The sequence below is a fragment of the Tauraco erythrolophus genome, chromosome 20 (genome assembly GCF_009769465.1).
Source record: "Tauraco erythrolophus isolate bTauEry1 chromosome 20, bTauEry1.pri, whole genome shotgun sequence".
In the NCBI taxonomy this organism is placed as follows: domain Eukaryota; kingdom Metazoa; phylum Chordata; class Aves; order Musophagiformes; family Musophagidae; genus Tauraco; species Tauraco erythrolophus.
This window is the reverse complement of record NC_141484.1, coordinates 10,118,369-10,143,718: the sequence shown is the minus strand read 5'-3', so window position 1 is coordinate 10,143,718 and position 25,350 is coordinate 10,118,369. Positions and strand designations below refer to the sequence as shown.

Sequence of the window (25,350 nt, the reverse complement as noted above, 5' to 3'; positions counted from 1 at the left end):
ACACAAGTTTGGCTCCATAAATTTCTGTCATAAGAAACAACTTTGAATTGTACACCAAGCTTTTTACAAAGCATCAATGTTAAGATGGTTTACCGTGCTCTATCACATTCTCGGCCATTTATACAGAATATGCCATACCAAATGCTACATCAGCTTACGACATTCTTAAAAATTAGTATTAAAAAGATACAAAGGCATCTCGGCTTTCATTTGGGTTTTTTATTAAGACATGGGAGTTTTCTTTGTTTGTTTTCCTAAGGAAGTCACTAAAAAAATATAATAACTTAATTCGTAAGGACAAGATTGGTTAAAAATCCAGCCTTGCTCGCTTGGCAGCCTTCTGAGCTCGTACCTCTGTAGCTTCCATGAGCCTATCAGCGACGCGGGCTGCAGACGTGTCCCGCGGGGCCGCAGCCTGCGCTCCACATCTGTCCGTGCCCTCAGTTACCGTTTCCGTTCAGTTTTCACCGCGGCCAGGCAATATTCCCGGCCAAACGCTAGAAGCGATCTTCAGCCAAACAGGGGATTTCAATCTGGGCCAATTTCACATGGGTTTAGCCCTTTGTCTTTTGCCTCTTTGTACATCCTTTGGAAGTCTTTAAAACGAGGGGCACAGCCTAACCTGGCCTCCCCAAAGTGCATGCGTCCCGTGAAAAGGAAGTCTCCATCTCCTGGTTTCACCCCGCACTCAAGCAGGGTCTTTATTTGTCCTCGCCAGTTCCCGCTCTCCCCGGTGAGCTGAAAGACTTTGCTCTTCTGCCTGTACAGTTTGTTGACACCAACGTGAATTATGGATTCTTGCTCTTCTGCCTCGTTGGTGACGTCTTGAATGGAGCCTCTGATCACTGGAAACAGAAAAAGGACGTAAGGAAGAGTTACCCAAAGCACCTCCAGAAGAACCAGGTCCAAGCTCAGCCCCATGCAACCAGGCAGTTCAAGGGGAACTGATTTCACTACAGCAGCCCCGGTTTCGGTCCTTTGTTATTTTTAGAGTTAATTTTATATCAGTAACCTCCAGCATATCTTTGTATTTGTTACAGTTTATATTTGTAAGCAGTTCAGCAAAGGGAACCCACGTACTACATTTAGACCCCAAAATAATTACATCAGAAAAATAGCGTCAGTCATGATAAAGAGTTCTAACAGCAAGATACATGCTTAGTGCTCCCTGACAACGTACTTTCTGCTCTTCAGCCATTACAGATACCAGCTATTATTAATTTCCTCTTTAGAAAGGGAAGTGTGGAGAATTATTGAAACTTTGGGTCTCTCGTCAACAGTCCATTTTAGGGCAGCAAGTAAAGGCCTCTCCTAGAGGCACTCAAGTCTTTGAACTTCTGCTTCCATTGTGGTTGCTGGGTCATTCTCTGTCCACCCTGGCGACGTGCCAGCTGGGCACACGGTTTTGAGGTCCTTCGCACCACGTCCTCCTCCCTCTCCCATGCACACAGTGCCTTTAGACCACCATTTACTGCTGGTGGAAGTTGCCAAGCATAAGCAGGTGTCCATCCGTGTTCAGGGATGTCACCTTCAAGCGAGCCACCTTCAAGCGAGGGGAGAAGGGAGGGGAGAAGCAACAACTCACCAAAATCACTAGTGCAGACAGCCAAGAGGACCTCTGTGTCACTGCATGGTCGGCAGGAAGCTGGAGAGATAGGGTCAGAATTAGCAAAGGACTAGATGATAGTAAATAAATAAACCAGTATTTAAATTAACCAAAAACAGGGGACACACACATACACTTACACACACGATACAGGGAGAACTGGTCCAAAGACTTGTCAGGCATCAATAACGCTACAAGAAACGGAGGCCAACCCTAGCTCCCGTGAGATTTTTGTACTTAAGTAGGAATATGGATCTCTCTAACGCTCCTGCTGGGATATATTATCTAGCAAATACCGCACACAGTCGCTGTGCTCATGCAAAATATGTTTTGATACCGGGTGCCTTTGCAGCGTGCTCTGCTGTAAATTCAAAGCTCTCGAAAAGGCTTTGAAGATCATGTGCCTTTTAAACTCTGATGGCAAAGCTTCTTTCTTACAATTTCTGTCAAGCCTTGTTGGGCTATTTCACAAGCCATCCAGTCTATCACCACATCAAAGATGCAGGAGGTTACAGAATGGGGGAGGCAAAGAGGGGAGGAAAAAAAAAAAAAACAGCACATGTGTTGGAGGGCGTCGAGGCAAAGCGGAAACTCGAGCCTGTATCTGTTAGAGCTCAAGCAGCACAAAGACCATTTCCTGTACTGCTGGAAACATTTGGATATCTGCAATAATCTAATCAATGCAAAAATGTGGCTCCTCTTTGTACTCAGCCAGCTCTTTCTAAGGAGAAGGTACTGTCCTTGCAGTACAGATGTTTCTATAATACCCTGTTGAGTTGAGGAATTTGCTTAGTCCGAGGGTCTGCCCTGCCCAGCGATGCTAATTAAGTCTGTCCGCTGGCGGCCCAAGGATCAGAGCCCACGTCTTTCACTCGATGTCATCCTGAAGAGGCACTCACACATCAGCAGAAAGATGAAAACCCATCAGGAGCGCTGCTCTGCCCGGATCAGTGCGGGCAGAGACTACGAGGCTCCGGCCGGAGAGGCAGCCAAGCGTTGGAGCTACAGCTTATTTCATCATGCAGTCCACAATCAAGCCCCAAGCTGAAGCTACCCACTCTTCCCCATCCCCCAAAAATGTAGTTTTTGAACCTCAACATCTGAAAACACTTAGTGACGAGATTCCCAAATAGTCACACCCTTCCTCTCACCCCCACCTGCTTCCCGGAGAAGTTTATCCATTGCACTAAGAAGCAGATTTAAACTAGTCTAAACACTGAGCTGATGCCCATGATGCTCAGCTATTAGCCCTCCTCTGTTCCATGGCACAAGCCATTCTTTAACGTAAGACACGGCAAATCTCTTATTTTTTCCAAGGTCCCAGAAAGGCAGTGATCCAGAAAGAAGGATTATTGAACCAAATCCACCAGATTTGCTCCAGTCAGATGATTAATACGCAGTGTAACACGCTGTTTAATAGGATTAAAGAGAACGTAAAATGCACATTTCTGGGCAGGGATATTTGAAAGAATAATTCAAGAAGGTTAAAAAGCTCCAAAAGAAGAGACAAGAAATAGGCAAAATAGTTTTGTTGAAGCATCTGCATCAATTGAGCATTTCTATTTAGTGGAGCCTGGATGCCTCCAGGGCCTTTAGAAACAAGTCAGCCTTTACCACCCTTCTTTCCCTCCACACACATATGTTAAGCTCTCTTTTTTGGAAAAGTTTAGAAACTGTTTAATATCATGGGAAATACAGAGCCAGACAAAGCCTGGACATAATTGGTGTACTATAATAAATTCAGTCTAAAGATATTATAATTTTTAGACTCAAGAAGATTTTGATTAGGGGCTGGACCAAACATCCAAGTTTCATCTGACAGAGAAAATTATATTAGTCACATAACATCCTACTACGGAGTTGTTTCATTCGTGGCACCTACCAAATTCGTGCTCCCCAGCCTCCCTCTGCCCAAATCAGGACCTGATTTAGATCAACCAAATGGAGGGAACCTGCAAACCTGGGCGAATCTGACAGCATTTTAACACGGACAGACATTCTAAAACAAAGCCCAGCTGATGGACATCCTCAAAATCCACAGTTGGATTTCAGACACTGGATTTCAGATATTTTGTTCTGCAAAGATCTAATAATAAAAAGGCATCTCGTTCTTTTTAAGTCTGAGTGAAAACAGTCTTGGTTTAGACCAGACATCTCTGTAGTTCATCCAACCCCATCAGAAAATTGAAAAAAACGAAATGACTAAGCCATTTTTGTTCTCAAAAGGAGTGCAACACAGCATTAAAGATGAAAAACAAAATACTTTAAAAGTGGTTCCTTCCATTTAAATAGACTGACACTACAATAAATCAAACGAACAAATCTCCACGTATATGAGGAACCAAATCATTTTAAACGAGGAACCAAATCATTTTAATTGCCAACTCTAGGCAAAATCCTGCACCCTTTTTAAATGCAAAAGGAAATTAAAAGTGCTCAGCATTGCTCACACTAGATCATCACTTAAAACCAGACTTCAGATCCGTGCTGACTCACAGCAGTTTGGTGGCATGCAAGCGTATTTAACAACCATTTACCACCACCCATCCCTGCAATGCCAGACACATGCAGAACAGAAATCCTCTTCTGTGGAACAACTCCCACATCTGCATTCACAGAGTATCAAATATATCTTGCAAGTGGCAAAAACAAGGTATGCAAGCACAGATGGAAAGCGAGTCATGAAGGATTACTGCCGAGGTAAATGGACCATTAAAAAGCAAATAACGTTCCCTCGCTACAACCAAAGCTTCGTTCCTATACGGTCTCATAAAAGAAACAAAATCCTTAGGAGGAGGCAATGCCTACACTTTCTTTTGAATCACAGCCACTAATGAATCCGTGTGTTTATGCAGCAAGTCAGTGATTTTAGCTGCGGTTCAGCACTCGCTCGCTCCGGGATCGGGCGGCAGGCGTTCTCCTCCATCCGTAGGTCAGAACGACACGCACACCTCGGGCGAAGACTGGAAGCGTCCTTATGACTCAAAAAAGCACTTCACCCATGCACAGCAGGCGAAGATGTTCATATTCCGGGGAAACTAAACAAGAGGGCTGTGTTTGCCGGATGCCCGACTCCCTGGGGATGTCTCGAGGGCTGCCCAGGTTCTCGCGTCCAAGAGCAAGTCTATGAACTTGCAACAACAACAATATCAACGTCAGCTGCTCTAATTCCTTTAAACCACGACAACTCGATAAGCCAAAGAGCCTTAATTCATACAGCAGCAGGGGAAGGGTGGGGAAAAAAAAAAAAAAAAAGAGAGAAAAGCAACGTTTTATTGAAGCCCTCTAAAGCCCAGATGCCTATAACTCAACTCCACCGCCGGTGGCATAAAGCCTGCATTGTGCACGTCGGCTGCCGACTCTCCTGGGAATGTCTTTGATGGATTTTGACAGTATCCTGACCTGAAGTAACCTGAGGCAGCCCTCTCCCTCCACCCCCCCAGTCCAGTGCCTCCAAAGGCCTCTCTATTCACCTCCCCACCGAGGGAGATGTAATTACATCATTCCTCACAAGCCAGCAGTCATGTCCCAGCTGCTTTGAGCGATTTGCCCTCTGAACCTGATGTTACCGAGGAGGACGTGGCGATACTAACAATAGACCGCACTTGTTGGCCAACAGCTTTGTCAAGCACACTGCTGGACCTCTCCGCAGGGAGGCAGAAACGCTCTGGAAGAGAGAGGGATGTGCCCTGAGGAGATGCTATGAGCTCCAGAAGGTCCCCAGCTCAGCCTGCACCAGGGAATTGAGCTGTCTAGAAGGGATTTCCTCCAATATTGGGGATGGACTCAAGTGCACCTTTAGTGCTGCAATTTAGCACGAGTCTCCTCTGCCTCGAGAGCGGTGAGTAGGTGTTGCCATCCTCCCTCAGCACACACAAACAACTCCAGTCCTTCCTCCTTTGGTTTGTGACACTGGCACATGACTCTTCTATCCTCAGAAAATAGGAGATGGGGGTCATTTGAGGGGCCATCGCCATGGTTTAGGATGACAGCTCCCTGCAGGACACATTCAAAGTGAGACGTGTTGGCTCTGGCTGCAGGCGTCACAGAAACCACATGAACGGGCTCAATCTTCTTTTGAAACATTGGTGTTTCAACAGCCAACCATGGGTCCAACTGACCTTACCTTACCCCAAAATCAGCTTCCAACCCATAAGTAAGAAGTCTCCTGTGTCTGTCCCGAATTTTCTCAACATGCTCGCCAACCTCACGGCTCTCAAGAAGACTAGACGCACCAGGCTGCAGGTCTCTCCACACCATTCCAGAGCTCCACTTCCTGAGCCCAAAAGACCTTCTCCATCTACCCTACGTCTCTGGGTAGGCTCTGCTGAACGTATACTGCTGCTCCAGCAGCACGCGCAGGAAGAGACACCCTTTAAGCAGAAGTGAAAATGTTTAACACAAAGTAATTGCACAAAACCGCTTTACCGAGGAAAACCCTTTGGTTTTATTGAGAAGCTTGTACACGCGTGCAATGTGGTAGAGGTGTGGATGGTGGGGGAGGGAAACAGAGAGCTGGTTTATCTGCACTTCCAGTTTCCGTGGCATACATCACCCACACGTTAGTATTTCTGAACAATCCTTTGAAGAGCAATTAGACCTTTTGAGTATCAAAAGCTACCGAGGAGGCCCAGGCAGGGTTAGAGTATTATTTTCTGTTAGGTCCAGGTTTAAATCTTTCAGTTAAAACAAGCAGTCTTTTCTCTCGCACACTAAGCAGAAGACATTCCAATGAGTCTTGTCGCAGCCCAGGTTGACTCAAGCTAAGCCAGCCGCGACTGCAGCACCTCCAGCCGTACCAGTGTGGGGCCACAGCAGACCCGTCTCCTGGATGAAAGTTCTCAGCCTGACATCAGCGTTGGTTCATATGGAACAACAACAACAAAAAAAAGCCACCCACACCCTTCAAATTCTTGCTGGCAGCTCTGTAATTGCAACCATACTGGAAAGGGCATCATAGGATGAGTCTCCTTCCTGGAAACACGGAGTACAGACTTCCGAGAGCAGATTGTAAAAATAGAGATGTGGTTTCTCCAATGATGGCGCATTTCTCAGTCATTTCTCTGAGTCCTAAGCAGAAATGACTATGCCTCAACTGATTACTGGATCAGTGATTTAACTGGGAGACAAGAGTTTAAGGGCAAACATCATATAAACAAGGAAAAAAAAAAATCTTGCCCTGATCTTGCTTTAACTAATTAAAAAGTAGAATAAATCTTGGTAATTATTTCTTCCTCAGTTTGCCTAGGCTTCCTCTCTGAAGAGGCAACACTTCGGCCATGAAAAACACCCCTCTCAGCTCATATCCCAAACAAAAAGACCTGATGCTTTGCAGTGGCGGTGGACAAGAATTTGACAACCACTCTGGTTTACCAGGCTTTGACTAGTCATCTCCTTTCTAGATATATATATATAGGTTTCTTCAACTTTCCTCACCCCCTCAGAAAGCTCTTCCTGAGCAAGTCAAAATAACATTCAACCTCAAAACACTCAACCCCCACACCGAAACACCATCTAAACTACGTCAACGCATCTGCATGTCAGTGCATCTCAAATGTAAAAGGAACGTGCTGGCTGGGAGCTCGGGCCAGCAGAGCTGCATCCAGCCCACCTGCATTTAACACAATACCTGCAGCCAGGCAGAGAGGGAACATGTGGCCAGACAACAAGGAGCATCTCTGCAGCTGGGCGGGAAGTTACTGACACCCATCACAACACACAGAGGAGCTCTCTCATCACTCTTTTGTTTTACAAGGTTCTTCTGTCTTTGGATGGGATAGAATTACACGGCTTTCTGCAAGCACTGCACTTTTTTCAGCACGTCAGCAGGAAAACGCCAAGTCAGGGAGCAAACACGAGAGTTGGACTTACGCTATTCCCAGCCCATTGGGTCAATAAGCCTCGGACATGGCATCTGAACAGATTGTGCTGCTTTGATGAACTGAAGGCTAATGCTATGAATAACGTACTGAGAGAGTTTAATGCTCTTCTGAAGGCAGAAGAATTCATCCCCATATTTGCTAGAAAGTTAATCTGAGCCCCTGTGCTGAGCAGAGAAGGCAGCTCAGAACAAGGACTGTGACCCAAGACACAAAACTCAAAGACTCCCTTCTTCTACAGCCAAAACACAGCCAAGATTTGGTACAGGAAAAGATGGTGATTCAGCAGCTGGACCAAAATCATGCTGCCACAATGGACATTCTCCTCTGACTCCTTTATGTGAAGCAGGGACACTGGTGATTTTACCGCTTCAGAAAAGAAAGCGCCAACTCCAGCTCCTTGCCTTAGCTCATTTCTAACATTTCCTCATTTCAGTTCAACTTGCAAACATGCACAGGTTTCCAGAAGTAACTTGGAAAATATCGACACTGGCCAAGAACAATTTAAACCTGCAAATAAGTTTAATGAAACGTAGACTTTCGTACGCTGTGGCATAGAGCGTGCCAAGAGAATTGAGTTAATACCACTTCCTTCCTGCAAAGAAAGAACAAAAAAAGCATATTGTAAACCTCACCCTTAGAGATGTGATGACCTTTGTGTTCTGAGAAATGTTAAAACAAGAGTCCATAAACCAGAAATTCATCTTTCCACATAAATGTTTTCCAAGAGGGTATTAAAGTCCTTAAGTACCAAAGAAGACTATTTCTGTAAACAGTGTGAGGAAGAGATTTGGTACTCGGCAAGCTCCCTTTACAACAGTTTTCAAAACGAAACTTGGCTCAGCAGCTACAGAGCATGTAAGGATCCTCTGGGATTGCAGAGTCAATGCCTTTTTGCTGTTCCAAGATGCAGCACCCATTCTAACAAATGAGCTGAAAGGTCAGCTAGAAACACAAACAGCCATTTGTCTAAAAATTAAAAAAAAAAAAAAAAAAAGGAATGGAAAAAAACACAGAGAAGTTTTTATTCAAGCAGCATTAGACACTATTAAACTCTACCTTCAGGCTCATACACGAGTTGCATCAACCTAGGAGAAATTCTGGGAAGTGTCCTATCTTCAAGACACTTCTTTCTGTCCCACCTCCTCCGGGCTGCTTATTGCTCCATCGGGAAAAAATAATGCCCGTCCCAAACACCGTCTCCCTTCCTTCCCTGCCTCCACTCCTGCCCTATGCAGCCAACAGGCACATCTTCACTTGTTCAGCCTCCACTGCTGCTCCCTCCATCCCAGGGCAGTGCCGGGCTTCGGGCTCCCGCGCTGCCGTGGCAGAACTTCGGTGCTGGGGTGGGCAGCGACGTAACGGTAACAGGATCAGTGCCAGCTCCCAGCCGAGCTCCTACACTTACCCGTTGCATCACCAGCACTATAAAAATCCTCAGTTACAGTCAAGCCTGCAGCCTATCGTGTCCAAAAAAGCCCTTTGTCCACTCAGCGGATCAAATTTTCAGTTAAATTCCTTTGTTCTGAACTGCAGCGGGAAAGAGAGAGCCCGGCAAACATGACGCGTCTCTGCAACTGTACTGGTGCCCGTTTCTGCGCACGCAGTGTTCGTAATCATCTGCCATTTCTTGGCTTTCTCTCTCCCCCTTCCTAACTGCAATTCAAGAGAGAAGCAGGCAGCGAGGTAACTGCTGGGAATTCCTCCTGCTGCATGTGCACAAGACACAAAAATAAAGCCATAAAAAAAAATCTCTATTTGTTTATCTCACAGAAAATACCCCTCTCCTTCCTCGAACCAACCGCTGCTGCCCAAGGGGGATTAGGAATGGGGAGCACTGGGCAGGCGTGAGGATGGCCGAGTTGTTGGAAGTCAGAGGTGCCTCCGGATGGCTGAGGAACTTCTCCGATCTCCTCTGACCTTGTGGCAGAGGAAGGGCTGGGACAAGACCTCTCTCCGGGCTGGGACAAGACCTCTCTGCTGGCCAGCACAGGCAGCCGCAGCATCGCACCTCCACGCTGCCCATCCACCGCCCAGCAGCACAGGACCTCAGCAAATACTTCTCCTGACTCAAAATCTACAAAGATTTAGGGCTTGGCTCATCCTCTCCTAAAATTCACTCAGAAAACATTTCTTTTTTTCTTCTAAAGAAAACGTCCTTCCCAAGTCTTGTAAAAGCACACACTGATCAGATCCAAGAAAACATAAAATTACAAAGAAAGTTTTGAAGTCTTGTTTGGTTTTGTCTCCGATAGCTAACAAAACACTCAGCTGAGATGTCATGCAGTGCTTGCAAGGCAGAAAATGAAGAAGTCAGGTGGTTTTCACTCCAATGCCCCAGGGACGCTGCGCACCCAGGCACATGGTGCTGGTGCCAGAGCTTCCTTCTGCCCAGCCAGGGCCATGGGAGAGGCTGGAGCCAGCACCTACTACCAGGCTGGACACCTGCCAGGAACACAAAGCCTCTCCTCCCTTCCCACCACCCTCCTCTTCGGTCCGGTCCATTAATGCCTCCTATGGAGCAGGGGAATAGAATTAAGTAACAAGTGGCTGGTTAAAGTTAAACCCTGAGAGTGGGGTAATGACAGATCAAAGATTAAGTGAGTCTTAAAAAAAAAAAAGCCTATGTGCACTCACATCCATGCAGGTCCTTCTCCTTCCTGTCTCTAGAAATCAAACTCTTTTTGGTATGTGGGAGAGCTCTGAAGGAACAAGGCCAGTTTTAATTTTAAAACCACATTTATTTGATCAGCCTCCTCTTGAGGGGGGATGTAGAAAGGCTACAATGTTATAACATTGCTCAGTTAACCCCCAAAATTTACTTAAGGTTTTCTATTTGTAACAGGAAAAGCTTTAAGATATATACACCTTTTCTTACTTAACAGCACACAGTGCTTTGTCATATTAAGACCATTCACTGGTACTTCTTAAGTCTAGACATTTTCTTTTTTTTTTTCTCCTTAAATTTCTCACATCCACTTATACAAAGATGAAGTTGGTGTAAAGCTACTAATAGTTCTGTTGGGGCAGAGGAGCATCCTATACAAACAGGACCCGTCCTGGGGGAGTTAAGGCAGTGGAAAGCCAGCCCAGGCTCCCTGTGCACATCCCAGCACTAACGAGCACTACAAGTTTCCTGGGCTCCGATCCAGAAAGAACGCAGGCAAACACCAGAGTTTATGCCTGTCACAGGAGTCAGGGCCCAAATCCCACCTAGGAGTCACAGTGGTGCAGAAAAAAAAACCGAGGAGGTTCCCAGACAACCCACCCCCAAAAAATCCTTCCACAAATCTGAACCAGCAGCAAAAGTTCCTGCTGGATCAAAGCTGAGCATCATATGGCAGCAGCTTTTTTGACCCAGAGTTAAACCTCCTAAGGTCGGATTTAGCACATCACAGCTTTGGGTCCAGGGGAGCTTCCAAGTATCTGTGCAATATCACAGTATATGTTTTCCAGCTTCTACAACGGAATAAGGTGAAAGAGATTTTCTTGTCCCTCAAATCAAGGCCCTAACACAGGAAAAATTTGGCCCACATTTCAGTGAGTTTCTTATTCCTTGGGGAAGGTGGGGGGTGGGAAGAGGAATGCTGTTCTCCCGCCCTCCCATCCCTTCTTTGACTACAGACTCAGGAATTAGCAAACTAAACAGTTTTGCAGAGCAAGCACAGAGCATTATTAAAGACTGCCAAGCAACTCCGTTGGATTGCAAATCTGTTTGTGGGACCATCTTCCGCAACACATAAAGGTCAGAGCCGAGCAGAGCCCCAGCTGGCCGGACAATACACCTGACTGCTTATTGGTTTTGACTGCCCACTGAGTTGAGAAATAAGCTAACGGCATTCGTGGCCAGTCTAGCAAAAATAAGCTATTTTCTTACCCCCTCTCCCCTGCAGCTGTGTATTTATCATTGCAGCTCCATTGTCACCTCCTCTACCCACTGCAAAACCAACTACTGTCCTGGCAACATCAAAGGACAAGCAGGGCCAGAGGAGACTGCTGTCAAACTCATTTTCTTGGGGGAAGGAGAGATTAAATTAGGGCATCCCTCCAAATTTGGGTTGGGGTTGGGTTTTTTTTAGGTGAAGACTTCTCAGTTCAACATTTTTCACCTTATGTGGGCTCAGACCCCAAAAACATCCCCCTTACTCAATTTCAGAACATGTAAGAGCGTGTGCGCTCCCCGAGCAGCAGAACTGCACTTTGAAACCATTTCACACAGGAAGAAACTCAAAAACTTTGCTCTCAAACTCTCCCCTCCACCCCGCCCCAGTCAATCATTCGCTGCAAATCTGACCACTTTAGGCACATGAAGAATTAGAGCAGGTTTCCTGCTCCTCAAAATTCATCCTGCTCCAGGCTCTGTTATCCAGCAGCCAGCCTGAGCAATTTAAATATTGACCCGTGACACTCAGCTCAGTGATATGCCCTCAAAAAGTAGCTTAAAAGGTGCTTTTTCAAATACCTATAGGGTTAGAGAATGTTGTTTACTCTTTTGTAACAAAGTTACTTTGTGCCTAGTTTTGTGTTATCATTTACTACGGGAAAAGACATGACAGTTACTACTGAAGACCTTCCTGCAAGCACACAAAAAACTGTTTCGAAAATAACGTACCATAAAGCAGGAGTGTCAGAATGGTCCCTTGCAAGGTCAATAATTGAAGTGTATTTTGAACTGCATTTAAGGCTGTTTTCTGGTGGTTTTCTCTTAAAAAAACTTGCTGCTGACCTTTTAGAGAGCGGGGTGGGGGGGGGGAGCATATAAAACAGCAGCAAACCTTTAGCTGCACCGGAGATCGTACCGTACATGCCACCCAGGCACCATGAACTCAGCCTTACAGAGCAGATCCCTGGGCTTGGCTTTGCTGCTCGTTACACGTTTCACCAGCAAATCCTGCCGGGAGGAGCGCGGTGTCAACTCTGTTACTCTGTGCAAACCAGACCCCACTCAGATTTGCTTTTTTCCATTAACACAGCTTAACCCCAAGAGGTGTGAGAGTCTTACCCTGTGCAGAAAACTGGGAAGGGAAAAAAAGACACAGCAAGCCGTGTGCCTCATCTCCTGGGGTGTACCAGAACATACACGTCCCTCCCAACGCTGCAGCACACAGCGCGTCCCACCCCACCACGCAGCACAGTGCCAAGATCTCAGATGGTCACAATGACTCAAGCAGAACCTGTGCTAAGTGTAAAGGTCACTGGGACTTTCAATTTAAGTGTTCCAAGTGCCTCTTTCCATCACCTCTTCTGCAAACGGTGGCGATGAGCATAGCAGGGACCGGACTGCAATTTCCATCTCACGAATCCCTTGGCAGAGAGCGGGCACGGCAGCCATGGCTTCTGCTCACCAGCAATGAAAAAGGTTGGATGAGGCTTTGAGCAATCTGGTGTGGTGGAAGGTGTCCCTGCCCATGGCAGGGGGGTTGGAACTAGATGATCTTTGAGGTCCCTTCCAACTGAAACCATTCTGTGATTCTATATACCAGCGAATCTGCTGCTTCAGGCTACAAAGCTCAGCAGCACACTCAGCCTCCAAGAAAGACCAAAAAAAATGGATATTTGGGAGCAACTAGAGGAAAGCAGGAGATTAGGAGCCTCCGAGCTCTCTGGGAGAATACATGCAGAGATACGGCAGATCAGTGCCCCACCTCTGCCAAACCCAAACTGCGTTAAAGATCAAAAGTTAAGAGGGGTGCTTCAAAAAGCCATTTGTTAGTAGAAACACTGGCATAGTCCAAATACTTATGAGTTTTCTTAATTTCCAATCTGGTTCTCAGGCCAGTGAATTAACAACACACAGGAAATAGCTGAATACTGTTCTTAATTAGTTTACTGGATTTATCCAGTTTTTCCTTGTTTTTCAGATACCCACTTGAGCGCTGTACCTCCTATCTATTAATATTCTGAGCCAGGTACCCAGCATTAATAATGAAAACGTATAAAACAGTTACTAGAACCTGCCACAAGTTGGTAGATGCCATCAAGATAAAGGGACATTTTTGTTAAAGTTTGACTTCTTTACTACCCCAAAGCGGGTGGGTAATGAAAGGGCTTTCAATTTACCTCCTGAGCTCTAACAACCAAACTAGAGACATCCTCATGAGCACGCAATGGGAAAAGCAAACTACACAGCTTACATGAAGCTGGATCCAGAGCTTGGATGCAACATTCTTGAAACAAAGACTTTAGGTAACAAAATAAAGGTTGAGAGAGGGAAGAGGATTGACCTTCTCCAAAACGTTTGGTCAAATCTCCAGAGTCTTGCTTCAGCCCAGTTGAGCAGAAGCTGAAGAACTTAAAAAGTAAATGATTCTCAGGGGACTTTCACACATTCCATAGGAACTTAATCCAAGCAGCTTGCTCTGGTGTAAGGCAGACCTAGACCAGGCACACACTGAGAAGCTTGTGTGGGTCATCACCTCCAGAAAATTTCTAGGAACTATATGGCCAAACAACTCTTCATCTACTTGCCAGTATAGGTGGTATAGCAGAGACCCAGAGTGTTTTCTTGCAGCACAAGCAGAAAAGATTAGAATCAACAGAATTCAACAACTTAAACAAGTTCTACTGCTTCTCAAATGGCCTCGGGCCAAAATGTCACAGTGCCTCAGTTCTTCAGTTGGGCACACACCAAGGCTTCAGAGCCTTCCTGCAAGCGTGAGCTGAAGTTACTGGAACATCAGTGTGGATGGGAATTATATAGGGGTCCGATCTAAAACCTAATCTGAAATCAAAAGCACTTTCAGTCACCCATCACTTTGGGTGTCAAGAGGAGAACGCACCCATCAGGATGTCTTGAGTTGTCAAGGTGATTCTTCAGAGGAGAACGCACCCATCAGGATGTCTTGAGTTGTCAAGGTGATTCTTCCTAGGGACAACTCACTCCCATAAAACAGTAACAGGTGCTGTAGCGTGCTTGCCTTCGCTCCTCTTCCCAGTTTAACAAACTACAAACCCCCAGGAATGGTGGGCTTAAGAACTACAAACCCCCAGAAACTACAAACCCCCTCTTTTTCGCTGGCTACTGTCAGAGTGAAACCCATCCCATACCAAATTTCAGCAATCTGAATTAAACCATCTCAGTGTACCACAAATACTCGGTACAGTTAGGCAAGCCTTAAGAGAATGTGATAAAGCAGACTCAGAGCCAAGAAAAAGCTTAAACCCCCAAAATCTCTAAAATTTTAAGACTGCACTGCATCATTCAACCTTTCCAAGAAAAGGGAAAGGCCAATTCAGAACCTGTGTATGTTTTCTACTGAATTATTTGCTAGACTCTGATTAAGTGGGAAAGAATGACTGCAAACTAATAAAACTTGAGGTTTCCTAATTAAACCACAGGCACCCTGCCAAGCATCGCTGATTTGTTGATGCACCCTGCAATGTCAGGACTCTGAGGACACAACAGGTCATTAAAGTATTAAACAGATGACTTATACTCTTTAATCAGAGCGGGGATGCCAGGTTAGGAAGAGAGAATAAACTCAAGGGCAGAGTACAATAATTATCACCAGGAAACAAACACACCGTTTAGCAAAGTCAAGGGAGAAGTTGTTAGCGAGTAGTTATTGCACAAGGAAGGGGCTGGATTATTGAGCCCCACAGCTGGGTCTTTTATGATAGTCATCTCCCCCACTCCGCAGCTGTAAGAAAATAAAGCAATATTGGTGATTTTGGGTTCTTCACCATCAGACGAAGCGCTGCAGGGTTAAGCAAGCCCAGGAAGTGCGTGAGCTTCCTCTGCCCAGCTCTGCCAGCACATCTCAGCCCCCATCTGCAACAGCATCTCACATCTTTGTCATCTCCCCACACGTTCTGCCAGCTCTGCTGAACTCCCTCAAACTGCAACCAAGAGATGAGCAGGCTCATTTTCTCCAGCGTGCAACTGCCAAAGCACCATAAGCCACGTTTGTGACCAAGGGACAGGCGTGTGCTTGGAGAGAAATGCAGAACCTTAAATCCAGTTTTCAGCAAATTTAAGGTCAAGCACTTGCCTCTGGCTCGAGCCTCCTGTCCGACAAAGTCACCAGTGATTTCAGCCAACTGATTGTAAACTTCCCCTCCAAACGAACAGCTCGGTAAAGGCATTTATTCGGAGGTTTCACAGACAAACTCGAAGCAGCTACAGAAGGAGACTCGTGATATGCAAAGAGCCCCAAATATATTGCTCTATAGAAGCCTCACAAGGCAGCTATTTGGCAGTTTCCCCAGACATATAGATATTTATAGGAGAATAAAAGTGCTCATCTGACTGAGTAGTGGAAAGAGTTATGTATGGCATTTTCATCGCGTTTTCACCCCCCGCCACCCCTCCCCAGATTCTGGGGATCCAAAAAAAGGCAAGAGAAACAATTTAAAACACAATAGAGATCCCTAGTTTGCCCAGAAGGCTCTGCTGATGAACTACTAAAAAGCTTCTTCTGTCCAAAGGAGACACTTGGAGCACGAAGCAGAGAGCCTACCACATTGTTTTATAAGACAGCACTGAAATTCAACCAGTGTCTGTTACAGCAGGCACAGAAAAAGTGATTTAATATGCCTATCAAAGAGGAAGGCTATAATTGGATTCAGCCCTCAGTTTGACTTCGGAAAGTCTCTGAAGAAAACTCCCATCAGCTTTAAAAATCTCCAAGATTTTATGTGGAACGAGGAGCACTTCGTTCTAAAAGCAGAGCAGTTTGTGCCGGCTCGTGATGTTCCGTATGTCAGCAGCGAGTCCCCTTGATTTTAGCAAAGCTTGGCAGAAACGGTATCTGTGTGCAAACTAAAACCAGAAGTGATTAGCAGTATTTCTCGCATATTATTTTACTTATATACAAAACCGATTTCAACTTTTTTTTGGGGGGGGAAAAAGAGTATAGGACTTTTCCGGGTAAGTTTAAATGACCTGCTTATCACTAGCCTGCTTGTGCCATCGTCCTCACAGCCCGTCAAAGAAAGAAAGAAGCACTGAATCTGGGAACATTCTCCAAATAACTGATTAAACAATGTATTTAATGTCTTCTGCAAAGGAATTTTACTACATAGCTAACATTCTGCACAGCATATTCATTTTTGCAGAAATGATCTTACTGGGAAAACAGCTCTGCAGCAGACACCCTACTTCTTTTGCAGCCCTTGTGCAACGCAGAAGAAGCGAGGTCTGCTCAAAATGCAGAACCCTTGACTTTAAGCTACAAGTTGCATACTCGGCAAGAGTAAAGAAGGCAGCTTAAATACTTGAATATTTGTGTTTATAGATGTTTTTGTTGTAATGGCATCACGCCACCTATCAGTTATGGGGGTTACTGCATCAGCCCTCCACCAACAACCGTCTTGCTGAATTAAGAACCCTTCATCTCAGTCCAACTAAGACCTGCACACAAAAGAAATGCCACTTCTGAATTGGTGTGCCAACACCTAAACGCTAGCAGGGTGGCAAGCATGTACAAATACACAAACATATAAATCCAGAGTCCTGTTGGGGAAGGGAGAGGATGGGACTCAAGTTCTGCAATCACTTCTCCCAAAAAAGGACGAGGGATGCCATGCCTAGAAGACAGAGCTGTAGTTTAATTAGCCACATCACCACTTATCAAGTAGCATCTCAGGCAAAGCACATGGCATCACAACCACAGAATGCAGACAGCCTACGTAGGGCGTCTTAGGCTCACTTCACATCGGGTTTTACCCTGGGCCAAGTCATCTCAAGCTGCTGTGGGGACTCTTCTCTCTCGCTGCAGGGCTGCCTCCACTCCCTACCACTTCAAAAGAGAAATCTGGTTGCCACCATGGCCTCTCCACTTAAAATACCTAAACCTTGAAACCTCCCTAGTCATTTGGGACAAACTACAATAGATCTGCTGTTCCTCAGGCTATTCTGGAAATCTCCCCTCCTTGGTTTTGGGGAAAAAAGCTAGAGGCAATTCTGAAAGGACAAGATGCATGAACCAGATATCCCCTATCTAAAGAGAATTTTCCCTTCCCCTCTGTCATCCTCCACAAATGCTAGTTTTTCTTCTTCTCAAACTAATTGATTAGCACAATTAGGTTACACCTAGAGCTACTGTTCCCAAATGGTATTTAGCTTGCTATTTAGTACCAGACCTTACAGGCTTGCAAGCTCTTTCAATTTGTCCGCTCCTCCTTTGTACAATCTTTTCCTTGTCGTAAAACTCCTCCTTACAAAACCTGCTTTTCATAATGGTTGAGAGAGAAGACAACACCAGCACTGTGGAAGTATTGTCATGGAGTTGAAGAGCTCTGCCACGGCACAGTAATGCTCAAGAGAGTGTAATAAGCAGAGCTGAGGAAGGAACACACCATTTTCCTTGTTTGTTGTGTTTTTTTTTTTTTTTAAAAAAGAAGCAATAATTAGGTCAGCAAGTAGCAGTAGTTGCAGAGGGGAAAAAAAAAAGAAAACATAGAAAAGGAGTTCCTCCTTGTTTAAATGCTTATTATTCAAAACATGCAGTGGGGTCTTAAAAACTGAGTAAAAAAGTAGTTAGAAAACTGTTACAGCACGGCTCGGAAGTCACTGCTGGGCAAAGCCAGCTCCTGTGATTCACCCCAGGCCTGCAAGGGGAGAGTCGCTCACAATGTAGCCCTTAACGAATCATTTGGAATTCATCCTCTGCTACCAGCTTCCAAAAAACAACAACAACAACAAAAAAACAACCCAGAAAAAAAAATAAATTCTTCTGCAATAGCCTGTTTATAAAACATGTCCTTAAAAGCACATGAAATTCAGACCCAACCACTTTCCCACTCACTCACTCTGCCATCTGTTACGCATCCGATACAGTACATGAAAATATGACCAGTATCCCAGAACTCACCAGAAACTGTGTGCAAATCAGATGCTATCCCCTTGCTCATCAGTTCGTACTGGAAGCCTGTAATCTTCCTGCTAATGTCCTGCTGAGGGGTGGCCTCAATGAACAGGCCCCCCTGATCATAGCCAAAGCAATACACTTTACTGGGGCTGCGATCTCCATCTCGGACCAAGAGTTTCAGTTCTCCAGTTTTTTCCAAATAAATATTTGCTCCTGCAGAGTCCTTGAAGGGCTTTATGCAAACAGTCAAATGTTTGTAAGAGGCAGGTGAAGTATTAGGTCGTAGGTTGACTATGAGTGCTCCCGTGGGATACATCCACTCTATCGACCCTTCGGAACAGCGGAGGTAGACCTGTTCAACATCCTTCTTGTGAGACTCGTGAGTTAAGCCACTGGGGGAAGAAGAAAGAGAAAGTTAGAGAAATGACAGAGTTAGCAACGTGACTGTCATAAACTCAAACCTTCAAAGACCCACATCAGCAAGGACGGGAAATCTATGACCGTATTTAGCATTAGCCCAGCCAGCTCAGCAGCGGTCAGAAGCGTTTGTCTCTTGCAAGACTGCAACCTTACAATTACAGAATAGCTTTAAATCATCTCCCAAAAGAAAAAGTCAAACCACTAATAATTGACATCAAAATTAAATAGGATATAAGCACATGATCAAAAGCAATTAAATTACTACAGCCGCAGTTACTGCCCATCAGCTGAGCTGGGGCAAATGACTCGGCGCATACTAAGCAAAACACGTACGCTTGAACTCCCTTCCCGGTGGCTCAAACCAGCACATTCTCTAGCCTCGCAGATCGGACTCCACCTTTTTCCAAGTGCTTTGTTCCCCTTCCAAGTCTATATTCCCAATAGATCTGAAACTGGGAGGGATGCCAAGCTCACCCTGTGAACTGGAGCAAAGTGACGCTCTGGGTGCTACTGATACCCTCTGCCTCAGCTGGGAAGCCCCCAATCTCCAAACTGGGAGGTAGGGAGAGGAGGGAAGACACTACGCTCCCCAGCCATAGCTGGGGACACATTGAACTATGCTGCTTTCTTTGGTACATGTACCGTGTTCCCCCACTTCTCCCCAGTATGAGGTTTAAGCATCTCATTTTACTGCCCAGCTCCAGTGGGCTACGAGCAGACACACAGCTATGGGTGCTCAGCAAAAGAGAACACATGGCCAGTTACTATTGCTGGGGCACAGGGCCTGTGTCCTTACCCAGCACCGCAGCAAAAAATTAACACCCCAACAGCCACTTTGAGGGCTGGTGGTCACAGAGACAGGACAGGAGAGCAACATGGGGATACCAGGGCCAACTGCCAGTGAGAGGAGAGCAAACTGCCATGCTTTGGCAGGATGAATAGTAAATCTCATGACTTGCTTGCCCACAGCCTAAACTCAGGGACAGCTCTAAACAACCCTTGCTGCATGTCATAGATGCTGGACCAGCCCTGTAGGTTCTTCACCCAGCGTGACGCAAAGCAGTAATGTGCCACCCTGTGCTGTAGGCACTCCAGTTGAAGGAAAAAGTTGTGGGCAGCATGGTTTATTGGTCACAGTATTTGGGCCATTAGGCAAAAATCCTTCGGTCCCAGTCCCTGTCCTGTCACAAACCTATTATGCGAGTACGAGTGAATCACTTCACCACCAAGCTCGTTCCTCCTCCTACGCTTTGCACACCTAGTTCCCAAACATAAGCATCTTTTATTCCGTGCCTGTAGAGCACCACCCAAAAGGAGACCCTTCAACGCAGCTCACGGATCTGCTTTGCAGTACTTTAGGGAAGCTTTACAACTTCCCACTTGCAGGCAGATGAACCAAGACAGGGCGGGGGGGAAAACTTGAAAGGATTAAGTGACTCGTCTGAGGTTACACAGGAAATCTGTGGCAAAGAACGTATTTTAGTATAGAGCAAGTAATGACATCAAGCTCTGGTTTCTCAGCAGAAACCTCCAAATCCACAGTTCTCCACCCCAAAGATATATTCAGGTGCTGAACAAGGTTCAAATTCAAGTCAACATTTAGAAAGTAACAAGAAGCCATAGAAGAAACCCCATATGGTTTGCATTTACTGTTGATGTGACTCATTATTGTGAGTGTCAGTGTGACCCACTTGATAGAGGTTACACAAGGAAGCTCAGGGAAAAAAAGTCATATTTAATAACAATAGTGCCTGCAAACATGTGCTTTTGAATAATCTTGAAAGCCACATCAAGAACGTAGACGAGGAGAAAAGAGGGACAAGTTTTTGACCTTTACTCTCTTGCCCTCAAATTCAGTAGTACTTAACGCATGCAGGAAACTTAACTTTCAATGGGCTATTTCAAGTTGACTTTAAATTCACATCTGGTCCACAGCATCACTTTTCACCACAGCATGCACGATGCCACTCCACAGAAAACACAGAAGTCTGTTTATGTGCAAGCAGTGAATAAGTAAAATTAAAGAGCGTAAAGCTTATCCCTCAGCAAAGGGGCAAAAAACTACCCTCACACATCATTTGTTCCTACTCAAGACATCAAAAAGGTTTTGCAGGACTTATACTGGCAAATTCCACCCTGAAGCTTGAGCATTTAAACAGAATGAAGATACCAGGGGCAAAACTCTGAACTCATGCAGTGAAACTGCTGTTGCAAGTGATCCCAACAACACTGAGGCAGTGAATTTCTGCCAGAGAAAAAAGCCTCCACATTCATTTTGTTCAAACGTTCAGGCTGTTCAAACAAAAAACAGGGTGGACTCTGAAATTATCTTCTGAAAGCCAATTATATCCCACAGGCAAGAGTGATGCCATTAGACAGATACATCAAGCACAAGTACCTGTACGCATGAAGCCTTATAATAAAGGATGACTCAAAAGTTAAGCAGATTTCAAAACACATGCTCACATTACTTAACAGCAACCACCATCACCCAGTAAAACCTGTCACTTTGCTTTCTGTCAAAATGACATGTCACCACATTGAGAGATTGCTTAACGTCATGTTTAGTTCTCACTAGCCAGACATCAGACACACCGTGTCCACAAAATAATGGAGGTCCAGGAGCTTTTTTTTTTTTTCCCCCAAGTTCATTTGAGTTTTTTGTTTTTTTTAAGTATATGGCAAGGAGATAGGGCAGCTGATTCATGGTTACAGTGATGGATGAGCCATCCATCCTCCCTTTCAAATGCGTGCTGTTTATTGGAACTTACTTCTAGAGCAAGTACTACTTCCTCATACCAATCCATGAGGACATCCAGAATCACTGCATTTGTCTCCTCTCTTCTCCCTTTCTGTTTTCAGCCACCCCACTCTGTCTGCCCTGGAAGATCTAGTACAGAATCAAGGCAGTTAAGCTCTTATGCTGCAACATGCAACAGGTGTTATTTAAAGAAAAAGAGAGTGGGAGGAACATTCACACTATCTACTTTAGCTATTTACTTTATTTATTCTGTTACAGATGCTCTGAAGAGCCCTAGAAGCACCCATGTCCTCCCAGCACCCCTCAGCAAACACAGGAAACTTTTGCTCCTAATTTAGGGTATCTAATTAAGGATGACAAGCTAGAGAGCATTGAGACTTCCCCAGAGCATCCCCTAGTGCAGGGGGCAAGATTGAAGGACATTAAGCAGCCACATCAGTGCTGAATTCTTGCTCCTACAGTCAAAAACACCAGACTAGCATGTTCTCAGCATGTCACTGAAGCACTTTTGCCCAAAGCATCGAGAGGTTATTGGCAGTACAAAAACCTGAAATTACAACAAGAGTAATAGCCAGACACACACCATAGTGATGTTTCTGCTTTCTTCTGGACAAAGCTTTCCAGGAAGCTCTCTGCCGAGGTATTTATTAAGATGCTGCAATGGCCTATTGAGTGTATTTAAATTGCAGGTGTCGAGCTGTGCATTGCATCAGATTTCCCTAGAAGTATAAGGGATACCTATAGGAATCCTAGTGAAGCTCTTCATATTACTCAAGGATATAAGCTGGTCACTTCTGCACAAGCTCACAGGGAAAAAAAAAAATTCATATCCAGAATATTCCTACTTCTAAGGTCATTGCTTTTAATATAGACATGTATATGAGGGTGAGAAAGCATCTTCAGGTTTATTGTAGGAGATCACTAGCCTCTCAAATCTGCTTGCATAAGACAACCTAGAAAGTCTTCATGGAAAGAAAGATTACAGTTCAGCATCCAAGTTCACAGGTTTTTCCAAGTTAAGGTAAAACATATCACATGACTTCAAAACATAATATTCTACAGAAAAAGTCCTTTCTGACCCATATAGCTATTAGTATCCACACTGAAATACTTAATTAGAGGGTATTTACTGGTACATCAAATCACCTTTCTTTCCTTCTTAACTGCTAGTCATTTAGACAAAGCAGATGATATCTAATGGCCTCAGGACTGCCAGCATTTCTGACAACACAGACTGGTTTACTTCATCCCCTCCCAAGCCTCCTGTCCACCTGGACTCCGGGACATCCTCACATAAGTGAAACTGCTCAGACTGAACCGCTTGTGCAAGAAGGCCGCTCTTCCTTCTCTGGGCTTCTGAGGGCATCATCATGGAGCTGTCACCGCTTTGGCTCACTAGAGCAACAAGAGGCGAGTGAGTCCAAGCTTGCATCACCAGCTCACCCCAAACTCAGTTCCAGGAAATGATATTTCACTTCCTCCACCCCCCCCCAAGCATCACCCCCTTAGCTGATACTCAAGGCATTGCTTATTCCAGCCCTGCTCAGGTGACAGGGCTGGTTACTGCTTCCTCTAAGAAAACAGGACAAAAATAAGAACCAAACAGGACAAGATTACAGGGGTTTGTCATCAGTCTTGTAAAAAACACACTGCAGTACCATGTGGTAAGGTCCAAGCAAGTACATGCAGCTAGGATGCTTAGGGATGAAAGCAGGTACAGCTTTGAAGGGGGGCAGGGGGTGAGGTCAGTAAAGCAAAAGGATACGATTAGGAGTTTGCCACAGAACTAACAGGTTTGGTCCCTATCAGACAGGCTTGCCTTCAAATGGATTCACTGGGATTAACTACGCATTAATTGTCAAGATTCAAAAAATCAAAAGAAGTTCAGAAAAAAAGTAAATACCAAGCATTTACATGTTTCAAGCAGTAACAGAAATTATTATGTTGAAAGTCAATCCAGCTGTTTCCCTGCTTTGAATCCTCCCTAGTCCAAAACATCCTCCTGATACAAGCTGGCCAAACTTTTATTTTCAAGAAAGTCCAATTTGTGCAAAATTATTTTACTCTCCAAGTAATTACCTCCCAGTCGACAAAAAGCCTGATCCAGCAACACTTGCTTGTGAGCAGAGTCGCTTTTTAAAACTAAGGACAGCGGAGGAGGTCACAGACCCAACCACACACGTTAAACTTATTACAAGCAATTAAAGGAAAGATAATTTGGGAGATAAACACTCGAGAACAAGAGAGGTTTCACAACCGGCGCAATTAGAATAAATCAGGAGCGAGGCCGCTGTGTCAGCTCCTGCACCCAGGGCTTATCATCATCATCATCTCCGCAGGATGAAGTGCGGGATAACTTCCCGGGAGCTGGGAGTGACACCGGGGCGGTGCGGGAGCGCTGGGCAGGGCCTCCCTCGCTGCGGCGGGAGCGCTCCGCAGGTGCAGCGCATCCCGGGGCCGGTCCCGGCGGGCCGCGGCGGCGGGAGAAGCCGGGGCGATACCCGGGGCTGCCCCGAGCGCGGCGCGGCCGGAGCCCGCCCGGCCCCGCCGATTCCCCGGGCGCTGCCGCCTCCGCGGAGCTCTGGGGGCCGAGGGGAAGATGGTCGCGGGGAGAAACTTCTCCGCGGTGGACATGGCACCGCCCTCCTCCTCCTCCTCCTCCTCCTCCCAGCCCACCGAGCCGCGCTGCCGGGCAGAGGGGAGCCCGGCCCACCCTGGCCCCTCCATCCCTCCCCCAGCCCGGGGGCCGCTGCCCCGCGCCTCTCCGCGGCGGACCCGCCGGGCGGGGAGGCAGAGCCGCCCCCCTTCCCCGAGCCCCAGCCGGGCATCGCAGCGCCCCGCGCCGCTCCGCAGCGGGAGGGCTCTCCCTTTTGTTTTCGGCACCAACTTCTTCCCCCGACGGGGCGGGAATGGACGTGGCAGCTCCCGCTTCTCCACCCCACCCCCTCCCCTACACCCCAGCCCGGCCGGGGTCCCACCTCACCTCCCCTTCCAGTTGCACAGGTCGCTGGAATACTGAGCCGCGGCGCCGCCGCCCAGCAGCAGCCGCAGCCCCAGGAGCAGCGGCAGGAGCCCGGCGGCCGGGGCGCTCCGCATGGTCCCCCCCCGCCGCCACCCCCCGGCCCGGTGCGAATGCGGTGCAGGCGGCGCGGAGCGATGCGCGCAGCGCCCGGCGGGGCTCGCCTACATGGCGGGGAGCGCAGCAGCGCAGAGCAGCTACCCCATGCCCGGCTCCGCGCCGCGCCGCTCGGGCTCTGCCTCTGAAGTTTGCACCAGCTCGCTGCGGGCTCCCAGCTGAGGGGCGGGGAGCGGCCCTGCCTCCCCGCGCCGCCCGCAAAGAGCCGGCTCCTCCTTCCCCCCCTCCTCCTCCTCCGGGGGGGCCGGCACTTTCTGTGCGAGCAAAACGCGGCGCCGGATCGGGAAGCGCCGCTGCCCCGCGAGCACGGCACGGCACGGCTCGGGCAGGACGGTGCGGGGCATCGCCGCTGCCTCCCCGGCCCCCTCGCAGGTGCCCTGGCCTGGGGTGGGAGCCCTCCTGCCGCCGCAGGGTGCCCGGTCCCCGGCCCCGGGCTGGCCCCGGGCTCGTCGGGGCTGTGCAGGGACGGGGCGATGCCCAGAGAGCCCGGTGGGAGCAAAGGGCTTCGTTTGGCCCGGAAAGTCACTGGGCTGCGCCCTCTGCGCTGTGGGTGCCTGTTCCCGGGCAAAGCGGGGTGCCAGCACTGCACCTCGCTGCAGCCGCTTACTCTGCCCGCAGCAGGATCATCCACCTGGGCAGGGCTCCTGAAGGGATGGAGGCTGATAATTTTGCCAGAACCTTCTTGTGTCTCCGCTTACCAGGAAGCACTTGGGGCTCGATCTTATTTGTAAAACTCT

General features: G+C 46.9%; 1 protein-coding gene across 1 annotated transcript; it reads right to left on the bottom strand.

Moving 5' to 3' along the window:
• Positions 1 to 528: 528 nt before the first annotated feature.
• On the bottom strand, positions 529 to 24,573 carry METRNL (meteorin like, glial cell differentiation regulator). The gene is made up of 4 exons (XM_086624146.1): positions 24,461 to 24,573; positions 18,300 to 18,688; positions 1,586 to 1,645; positions 529 to 845 (listed from the first exon to the last, which is right to left on the bottom strand). Exons 1-4 carry the CDS (start codon positions 24,571 to 24,573, stop codon positions 529 to 531), a joined length of 879 nt encoding a protein of 292 aa, XP_086480272.1.
• Between the last annotated feature and the right edge of the window lie 777 nt (positions 24,574 to 25,350).

Excerpts from the sequence above, each read along its gene's own strand:
- METRNL (XM_086624146.1), bottom strand. The coding sequence starts at position 24,573 with ATGCGGAGCGCCCCGGCCGCCGGGCTCCTGCCGCTGCTCCTGGGGCTG. Across the intron at positions 1,646-18,299 it reads TGATTTGCACACAGTTTCTG|CTTCCTGCCGACCATGCAGT; the intron begins GTGAGTTCTGGG and ends CTATCTCTCCAG. Across the intron at positions 846-1,585 it reads TGTCTGCACTAGTGATTTTG|TGATCAGAGGCTCCATTCAA; the intron begins GTGAGTTGTTGC and ends TTCTGTTTCCAG.